This window comes from Garra rufa, chromosome 15 (assembly GCF_049309525.1).
Source record: "Garra rufa chromosome 15, GarRuf1.0, whole genome shotgun sequence".
In the NCBI taxonomy this organism is placed as follows: Eukaryota; Metazoa; Chordata; class Actinopteri; order Cypriniformes; family Cyprinidae; genus Garra; species Garra rufa.
The window spans coordinates 26,039,492-26,050,758 of NC_133375.1; the positions used below are offsets into that span (position 1 = coordinate 26,039,492).

Below are 11,267 nucleotides of genomic sequence, written 5' to 3' on the forward strand. Positions count from 1 at the left end.
TGCAATGACACGGTGCATTACACTAGTTGAAATTGCTTATTTCTCTATATTTAAACATTCTTTGAAACATTTGAGACACATATCAGCAAAATATATAACACTGTTCTAGCGGTTTTTTAATCATTTTTATCAAAAAATCGTTCATATTGTGCCTTTAAAATGCTACAAGTGAATTTAGACATTACAACATTATTACATACAGTATATAAAAAGAATATTCATTTTATGATACAAAATATTACATTTAACTGTTAATCAAATTATTTTAGTTTTTAAAGAACAAGGATGTCAACACAATCTGAAAGCAAAAAAAAAAAGTGGTCAGGCATGATTAGATATCAAATATTGGTTAAGACTAAACTATCGATATCAAAGCATAAGCATCACATCTCCACTCACCAGCCATCTCCCGCTTCCTCAGAGATTTCTTTGCTCACATCTGGTTGGAAAAGGAGGTGGGTGCCCCCTGCTGCTCATATCCGCCCTGAACGTATTCTCCACCCTGATTGTAGCCTTGCTGGCTGTAATCGGGCTGGTAGCCTCCCTGGGAGCCGGCGTATGGGTCCCGCTGCCCATAACCTCCCTGCCCGTAGGAATCAGGGGCGGGCTGCTTCTCCTGGGGGGGCGGTTGGCGCATAAATGGTGCGATGATGCCGGTCTCCTTGAATACAAACCACAGGTTACCTATCCACAAGATCAGGTTGAGGAAGCCAAAGACCTGGAGAGAAAAATAAATAAAGATAAAGTTAATAATTTCTAATCACAACAGAAGAACTGCATAAAATGTGTTTTTATCAATAAGAGAATTTCCTGTATGGCCAAGCAGGACTGACTTACCACAGACGTATTAAGACCAGACATGATGGGGTCGTAAACTTCACGGCAGCGGTTGCCTTCCTGTTCACAAGCGGGGACCAGCTCTAGAACCTTCTTTGGGTCTGTAGCTGTCTTGACATCAGACAAACCCTTCGCCCATGCTGCCGAGCTCACCAGCCACATGAAGGTGAATACACATGTGACGCCAAAATCCTGCAATGATATTATTTATATAGAAATACACGTAAACATATAGGCTTGTGTTGTATGAAACACTAAACTGCTACATTATATCAATAATTCACCCAAAATAATAATAATTCTGTTTTTACAGGCAGACCAGAAGCTAACCAGTGACATGATGAGAGACGGCATTGGTGGAGAATTGAATGCACGCTGTCAGATTACCTCATGTCTCATTCACCGGTGAGAAACATTATAGTATAAAACGCATAATATTACAATAATAATGCCTTCCATTCTCACTCAGAGATGCAAACTGGGTGCTCAGAGGTATGCAAATACATATGTTGACAGGCAGGTGAGACAGCCTATCGCAATGTGCGGACCGAATAATCCGATTGGTCAAACATTTTAATGGTCCTACGCCTTGCACAGAGGATATAAATACATTTAAATACATTTAGATCACTTAAAGGAGTAGCTTACCTCCAGAAAAAAATGTAATTTCTCCATATAGTGGACTTCTATGGTGCCTGCGAGTTTGAACTTCAAAAATGCAGTTTAAATGCAGCTTCAAAGGGCTCTAAGCAATCCCAGCCAAGGAATAAGTGTCTCATGGCAAAACAATCGGTCATTTTCTTTAATAAAAAATCTAATTTATATGCTTTTTAACTTCAAATGCTCGTCTTGTCTGTTGAGAAGAATATGAGATGAGAGTTTTTCGACCTATCTTAACTGTCATGAACTGGAGTTGATGCAGAGCTAGACAAGACGAGCATTTGAGGTTAAAAAGTATATAATTTGTCAATTTTTTTAGAAAATAGCTGATCGTTTTGCTTGATAAGAATCTTTTTCCTTGGCTGGGATAATTTAGAGCCCTTTGAAGCTGCATTTAAACTGCTCTTTGGAAGTTCAAACTCGTGGGCACCATAGAAGTCCACAAGATAATTCCTGAAATGTTTTTCTCCAAAAACATAATTTCTTTACTACTGAAGAAAGAAAGACACAAATATCTTGGATGACAACAGGGTGAGTACATTATCTGTACATTTTTGTTCTGGAAGTGAACTACTCCTTTAAATTATTGAATGCTATCGGAATATGAACACTTTTAACCAGCATAACAAATATATTTTTTAACCAAATCACCTACCCTGCTTTTAATTGAAAACACAAAACCATTTAGGAATTACATAAATCCTGTAAACTGTACCATTTCCAATTCTAAACAGCCATATTTGTTAAATCGCTAAGCTGGACCAGCCTAAAAATTAAGGGCCAGTTTTACTTACAGCTTGCACCAACACAGACCGTCTTTTGGCGTTAAAATAGTACTGTCAGGAAAGACACGCAGTGACGAATTAGCGCTGAAAACCGTGGACACAGTTATTTTCATGTCTGACCTTATTGAATTTGTAGGAGTTTCCCTTTCAGACGCAAAATTTATAGGAGGACAGTATTCAAATGACTCAAGTTTGTGCTCGTCAAATTACTGGCATTTGCACCATTATTTAACGCCCCAAAAAAAGCATGTCAAAATGTTTTGCGCTTGAAATGGCTGCAGTTGTTGTTGCTAGGAGAAGGCACCGCAGAGAACAGAGAGCGCATGGTAGAAGGAAGAGGATTTTTTTTCACACATATTAATTTATTTAGAATGCCAGAAGAACACATTATTCGAACGTATCGTTTGCGACTTAGAACCCTCAACCAGGAGTCATGCAATACCAGGTCTATCAAAACTTTGCAACACTTAATTTTTTGGCCTCTGGTTCTTTTCAACGTACTGTGGCATCTTTATTTCTTTATTATTTTTAACTACGATAATTTGCACTGCTCTTGGTATATTGCATGGGTCGATATTTAAATGAGATCTTGCGTCTGTGTTATTTAATTTGCGCATTGTTAGTAAATCACCTGTTTTGGAATTGCGCTGTCGCACTCATATACGTAAATAAAGAAACATACACAAGAATTTGGCCATTTCTAGTTATACTTGTCCCCCTTAATGTCTACGGTGATCTAAGGTGAGTAAATAATAGTAGATTTTTAATTTTGAAGTGAACCAAGCTTTTAACAATCTGCTGCCTTAGTGCTTTATGTATCATGGAGGAAAACTTACAATCAGCGGTCCTTTATTGTTCTCGCGGTACTTCTCAAAGGCAAAGACATAGATGCTGAGAGCTGCCATGGAATACAGGAATGCAAAAACGCCTATGGTGACGAAGAACTCTGCTGAGGAAGAGTAGTCCCCAACCAGGAAGAAACGGTCAGTCTGGCCATTCTTGCAGGCAGGGGCATCAAAATACACTTGATGAAGCCTGGAAAAGATAACAGGGAACAGGGAACACCTTCAGTTTGGGGCATATAAGCACATTTCCAACTTAATTTAGAGTGATAATACCACATATCAATAGGCTAGAGAAACAGTTCAGCTTGGATTATGAACTATGAGGAAAAGGACAAAATACATATTAGTGTACTTCAGATCCCAAACAACACTACTTAAAAAAGCAGTGTGCCCAGAAGCACTACAATTTAATAAAACAGGTTTCAAAATAGGGTTTAGAGAAAAATACTGTATATTTAAAAGGGTTTGTACTGCACTAAAGCTGTTCCTGAAAAAGTAAATGCCTATTAATGAACAAGTACAACTTTGATAGGGTCACAAAGGTCTAAAAAGACATAGCTACCTGAAGGGATACTCAAAATCCACGTCTATTTTCAGGTCACTGTCTGATCTGTTTTTGCACTCCACGCTCATCCTGAAGGAGCCGGAGTAACTCCCACAGGTGGAGAATGCAAAGATGGCAAACACCTGGAAAAGAGGTTTATATTTATGTATATTTATGGCAGATTTAAAAAAAAAACATTCCCGGTATACATTTTATCAGTTTACGTATTTATCAATCATGAACTTGCCATTGCTAGTATCATGCTCTTCTATTTGAGCTACAGAAAGGTTAACAAGTGTTTCACATATTTTAGTGACTGGAAGGTTGTTTTGACCAGCAAGTGAAGGTTCTTTCCAGACATTTTCATCTGAAGACTCGTTTTCACACATCACATAGGGATAAAATGTCATATTTTACATATTAAATTTGTTTACTGTAGGAGGTGTGTATGAATGCAATTAATATACAGACTAAATAAACCAAATGAAAGCATCTTTCACCATGTGACACCAGCATCCTGGACATAAGCACATTATTTTTCCTTTCAGGATTTAGACTCATAGAGATTACTTATGGACTTTGGCTGGTGGAGGGACTGAACAGAGAATGAAGCTATTAAATTTCACTGAGATACTCTGCCATCTGTCATATCGCTGAGCTGGGCTCTGTTATGAACCCAGGAAACATCACAGGAGACCAAAACAATAGACACACATCAAGCCACAGTAAACCATGCTAAACAAACAAGTCAAATGAGGACAAAAGAACAAAAACATCCAAACAAATACTGATTAACCTAAACATAACAAGGCATACTAATGCAGTTATTGTATGAGCCTTAATAAACTGTGTTAGAAAAAAACAAATCACATCGCCTAACCACCAGACCAGACAAGGTCCAAGCGAGACTATTAAATAATTAGTCAAGCCACACCAGCTAAAACAGATGAGACAAAAACACACCACACAAGACAGACCAAAATAAATCAAATCTGATCAAATCAAACAAAATCAGATCAGCTCACATTACCAAGCCCAGAAAAGACTGATCCCAGACAGAAACCGACCCAAATGAACTAAACTGAGTTTCCTGGTTCAGTGAATCAATTAAACTGAGCAAATGTATCAAAAGCTTATTAAATATCGCAATTATCAATTCCTTATATGTCCAAACAGTTCTGTACTACATAAATGTAGAGATAAATAATCTTGAATTATTAGAATGATGATTTTACAGGTGCAAGACAAGATACAAATGTAGCCTTGTTCAGCATTTTACCACCTAGTCTGTTATTTGTTGCCATTTTGCACTATGTGAACAGAGAAAAAGCACTGTGTGACCAATAGAGGGCACTAATACTCTGCAATTGTAAGTGTTCTCCCACGTGCATAGGTAACGGTGTGTTCACGGTGTGCTTACGGTGCGTTTACCCCGGCGCAGCGTGGGCGTTCTCAGTTCATTCCTTCCGGAACAGAAAGCACTCGGAGCGTGAGAAATACTCATGTTTATGTAAATGATGAGCGGAAAACGTCAGGCGGCAGCGGCGTAATATTGTTTATATATTGGACGCTTTGCAAATGTTACATATATGGCTAAATACTGCAGTTTGGACGCTTTCATTGTGAAAAGACTTGACTGGATTTACAAAAGTGTATTAAAATGATACTATATCTCTACTGTGGGCATTCAGAAACAAAGCTTGCAGCTTTCCAACTGTAATCATGTGTATATACTATGATTATCATAGTATATACACATGATTATACTGGCCTTGCCTGAACTCAGCACAGTACTCAACAGCTACAAACTTATACTGAGCTTTTAAATAAAATAATGTAATATATAATGTTTAAATGTCAAATTATAGAGTACAAGAACAGCATGGATGGTTGTGGTAAAATCTCCTGCATTTTTCCTAGGTTGCTTCAAAAGTGGAAGCTAATAATTCAAAGGAAGAGGCTCTGACAGGCCAGAATATGGAAATAGTCCTGCTATCCCTGATAGCACAGGTACATCTCGGAGCCATGGGCAAGGTGGGGCAATGCCCCCCTAAATGCTGTGACTGCCCCCCAAACATGAAGGCATGCAAAATTCTGAATTTCATAAAAATTTAAAGTAAAATGGTCAGAGCACTCTCTGTTCGCTTTCAAACTAGCTACTGATTGGTAGATGCGTAGGGAGGAAGTGGCTACTCGCTTCACTCTCTTGCTCGTCTCACTCTCTCACAGTCACGGCACAGCAGAGCCATTACTGCATGTAATGGCAAAATGATTGTTTAGTTTTTTTTATTAAGTTAATTTAGAAAAACATTTAGAGCATATTTTTGTTTGTTCAATATAAGATTTTTTTAAAGTAACGACCAAGCAGCTAGCGGCCTAAAAGAGTTCAGGTATAAAACAATATTAATTTCAACATTAAACTAATATAAAAGTGTTTAGGATATTCACCGCCTGTGTTTTATTGGTAATTAATGTAAAATAAACGCTAAAACGCTTGTGATTTCTCACAAGGATGAAGTTGCCGATCGCCTTTTCCTCTTGGACGCGCCTTTAGAGAGAAATTAATCTTTACAGACTACATAATGAAAGAGCTTTTGTTTTTAATTTGTTTTATTTCGTTAAGTAATAATTTAAAGCTTTCTATAAATACATGTATCTTGTCTGTGAGTTATGTATTCGCTGAGTTTTGCTGAGAAGCGCTCCTATTGAGATGACAGAAAGGGGATCATGTTTGTTTTCAACGATTCAAGCACCGTTTGCAAAGTTTTGTTGATATAGTGATATTGTATTGTTGTTATTTACTCTTACCTTTATGAGCAAAAATGACGGAATATTTTAAATTGTTTCCACTGCAAAAATGCAAGTAATTGCGCTGACACCTACTTGTCCTGCAAAGCGGCTCTCTGCACAAAGGATTGCATATGTGCCTAATACCGCACATTTATATTATTTCAACGTTGAAATGAACATTGTTTTATACTTTAACTCTTTTAGGCCTAGATCTATATTTATTTTAGGCAAGTTGTGATTATCTGAGGAGGCAAAATTGATCAAACATCAACTCATCGTCTGCCGCCGGCCGCTTGGTCGTTACTTTAAAAATCAAAAACTTATATTTAACGAACCAAAAATGCTGCAAACTTTTTTTTTTCTAAATTAACTTAATTAACCTGTAAATTATTTGTTTTGTATTGATTTTTACCTTTTTCTCTCCAAACTCTATCGTTTTTTACACAATTCAGGCCATTTTTATGTTTTTATTGCTTTCGTTTCGTGGCTTTTTATTTTGCACTGTCTGAAGCCATAATCCGCCGGAGATTAGGTAAATGATGCATAGCTTGCATTTGTTGGATAAAATCAGTACAAGTTAATAGCGAAACTATTATAAATATATAAATACATAAACAACAAGAGGGACCAAATCAGCCCCCCCCCAGTTATGCCATCCTGGCTCCGGGCCTGTCTGAGAGACATAATTTTTAGATTGTTTGCAAATCTGCAATAGGTCTGTAGGACATTTCCTATCAGATAGACAACAAATAGACATATATTAGATGTCTTGTGTTTATGATTTAGAATGTATGTAAAACTGACATCTTACAGACATCTGCCAGATGTTTGTACACATCAGATGCTTTCCAGATCAAGTGATCTTTACCAGACATCTTGCAGACATACCTGTGCTATCGGGGATTAACATAAAATAATTCAATAAAATTAATTAAATATGTGTATATGTATTATTCAAAATTAGCTACCCAGATAGCACACGTACGTCTGCAAGATGTCTGTTATAGATCGCTTGATCTGGAAAACATCTGCTGTTACAAACATCTGACATCTGTAAAATGTACATTTTACATAGATATCCTCAAGATGTTTATGATTTAGAATGTAAATTTGTGTAATGTTAATAATATGTAAAATCGACATCTTACAGACATATGTTAGATGTTTGTACACAGCAGATGCTTTCCAGATCAAGTGATCTTTAACAGACATCTTGCAGACGTACGTGTGCTATTTAGGTATGTGCTATTAAGGTATTAAAAGTGATAGTTCACCCAAAAATGAAATTTCTGTCATTAATTACCCTTATGTCGTTCCAAACCTGTAGGACGTTCATTCATTTGTCGAGAGTAACATGACAAATGCGCGTGCATTCCTCTGCACATAAACAAGGCACAGTGCATGCATGTTCTACGTTGGCAGCACCACGCACGTGCATTGTTTACAAGCAGAGGAATGCACACGTATACGTCGTAGTACTCTTGATAATGGTGGAACAATGTGACTTGGAGAAGAAAAGTTGTTGAATAAAACCATTATTTTTATTGTTTAAGCGCACAAAACATATTCTAGAGCTTTGTAAAATTACGGTTGAGCCGCTGATGTCACAAGGACTGTTTTACGAATGTCCTTACTACATTTCTGGCCCTGGGAACATTTTAGTTATGTTGCTGTCTATGCCGGGTCAGAAAGCTTTTGGATTTCATCAAAAATATCTTAACTTGAGAGAACTTGATTTCATTTTTGGGTGAACTATATCGCTTTAAATCTTTTCTGAGATGTTTACTGTATGTGTAAAGTAGTAAGCTTATAGTAAAATGGTAACTATTTACAGCTTTTAAGAATCCAGCTTCAAAACCAAGCTGAGGAAATTACTGACCATATAGAAACCAACTTCATCATTCATTCAAGCTGCAACAGACTGCGTTAACTCTACTGGTGTTGAATGCTTCCGTATATATCCATGATGTTTGATTAACAATTAGAAGTTTTACATAGATATATCTACGTCGTAGATATAATGAGGCAGATGTTATATGAAACTTGACAGTAGCCTGTCATTCCACCATGATATTGGATATAGGATATGTTCCATTTTTTCAGCAATAATATGAGTGACGCTTAAACCTCTGGTTTCAGTTTAAAGTAAGTACAGTAAATTAATGGCTGAAATTCATATATGGATAAAACTGATTAACATACCATCTTATATAGTCTATATATATATAAAAATGAGAACTTACCCATTGTAAGACTTTGATGAAGCCCAATGGGACTTTAAGCACCCTGAACTGCCCATTGGCAACCAACTGTCAAAAGAACAACATTTGAAAATCGTTAGACAGACAGACAGACAGATAGACAGATAGATAGATAGATAGATAGATAGATAGATAGATAGATAGATAGATAGATAGATAGATAGATAGATGGCAATGTATTGTGGATGATGTGTCTTCATCACGATGACTCATAATACAAACAGGCCTCTTCGCTCTTATAAGAGCCAATTTTTGAAAGGACTGTGAAACCTACGCACATCATCTGCTGCTACTGTAAATCCTCGTCGAAAAAAATACAAAACCCTTTATCAAAGCAAGAACAGGGCGAAAAAAATAAATAAATAAATTCAAGTCATAAATTCTTTATATCTCTGAAGCTCAAGCAAAGGAAGGGAAGGTGAGTCGCGAGGACCTTGAACCATGGCCAGATTGCCTTCGTGCGCGTCACCGCCATCTCCATCTCCGAGCCCAAGAGCAAGTGAACAGCAAGCGGTAGAGATTTCTGAAACCATTCTTCACGACAAAATCTAAAATGATCTTTTCTCTAGCAATGTGAAAAATGCAAGGCCCATAATTGAGGCCGGGTATATTAAATGTGGCGCTTAATGTAACCGTTTTCCTGCTTTTATGCATGATGGAATTATGATATTTGGAAATATTTGCTCATTAGACCTGTGGTATGTGATACCATATTATATTATTCGGACAAATAGTGACGTAGGAAGGTGCGGTTTCACACAACACCATTGTTTGCCCGTGAGGACGGTCCTCCTTTAAACACCATGCAAATAAATAAATAAGTCAATCGATCAATACAACGATTTAGATCTCCTCTTTACGCAATTTAATTATTCATTGCAATATATAACATTGTCCTACACATGAATGCTGTTTGCATCACCTTGCAAAAACGTGTAACAGACGATGTTCTGTAAATATTAAAAAATAAATATATGATTGTGTGTCATATTCAGTAGACACAAATTTCTCGATCCCCGTTTATCTCGCCTAATATTAATCAATTAATAAAAGATAATATTAATAATATTAATAATAACAATAAGACAGAAGGGCCTGGGCTCGAAGCTGAAAGTCACACAGTCACAGTATTGGGATGGAAGTCAGCTGCCATTTTAAAAGCATATCTACGAGCGCATCTGCATGTGATAAAGGGCCTTATGCTTTCGCTTTGAAATGATGTTACGCTGTTGCACTAAACAAATTGTAAATTACTAAATATAATTTGATATCATACCAATTAACGTGCATTTAGTAAATGTATAATTGCCTTTAACGTCACATCCCTCTACGAATACGTCTAGCAAATCTAGCGCTTCATCAGATCGGTTTTAAATACTACACAGAAATCAAAACATCAAGCTTGTGTTAAAACAAAAATATAGGATGTCACAATAGAAGAAGCTGCTTGAAATAATGTATCAGTGAACAGACGGACAGCATCAGCAGGGCACCTCTCCCTATAAGAATTTTCCACCATCATTTCTGAGCGCATCTTTATCGTACACAATAAATCCCTGACTGAAAGACAAACGAAAAACATGTACATTATAAACTCAGCAAAAATATACTAAAATCATTTCGAACCCAAATGCCCTACCTGATTTACAACATCCATGTTAGTCGCCTGCTCGTAGATAGGAGAAACAGCTATAATCGGGGGGAGGCAAGCGATGGAAGCGGAACAGCCCACGGAGGGGGAGGGAAGATCAACAGAACAGCTTCAGTTGCGTCACACGCTTCCAGAAGGCGTTTTTGGTGCGCAAAGAGCGACGCTAAATCGACCGACGCTCGCAACAGAGCAATGAGACCATTAACTTGACAGATTTTACGTGCTTCTTCTAGCTCTATCTTCAGTGATGCTCTCAAATATGATATTTCCCCCTTCTAATGAGCTGTTGTTTCGACGGCATTCTGCTTGCGCTGCAGAGGCCGTAAATTATGAATGTGATTGATTACTCAACACCGGCCACTAAGTGCTGAGATTGAATTAGATCGTTCGCTTCATTTTGCAGTGGTTCGGAAGAACGCTAAAATGACATTTGGGAAATAACTTCATGGGAGTTATCAACAACAAAAACATCACAGTTAAGAATAACTGTAGGTCTACAGGAGAATGATGTAGGACTCTGTGGATATTCTGGACAGTTGCTAACTTAACGTTACCTCAGGATTTCAGTGGGCTAGAGAAGATGGCGTGCTGTAGGCCATCATATCCTGGACTAATCTTGTTAAAATTTCATAATGAACCCATACTATATTTATTAAGACCTTTCACAGACTAAGGAAGGTGTGAATAGAATGTTCTCCTTGTGGGAAGTACCCATACAGAGTTGGACTGACAAAGATGACTCATACACTATTTTTAGAGATGGTAAAAATAAACAGCCTTGTTTAAAGGGGCTATATGCAACTTTTTCCCCAAAATAAACGTAACAATAGCCTTTTTATTTGACCATTTATGACTCAAACATCTCCTGATGAGCATACTGACACCTTGTCAGCT

The 11,267-nt window shown here is 37.3% G+C and overlaps 1 protein-coding gene across 1 annotated transcript; it reads right to left on the minus strand.

Moving 5' to 3' along the window:
• Positions 1–399: 399 nt before the first annotated feature.
• sypa (synaptophysin a) lies at positions 400–10,452 on the minus strand. The gene is made up of 6 exons (XM_073819232.1): positions 10,362–10,452; positions 8,705–8,770; positions 3,690–3,814; positions 3,119–3,317; positions 838–1,029; positions 400–718 (listed from the first exon to the last, which is right to left on the minus strand). The coding sequence occupies exons 1-6, from the start codon at positions 10,377–10,379 to the stop codon at positions 434–436; spliced, it is 885 nt and encodes a 294-aa protein (XP_073675333.1). The 5' UTR covers positions 10,380–10,452; the 3' UTR covers positions 400–433.
• Between the last annotated feature and the right edge of the window lie 815 nt (positions 10,453–11,267).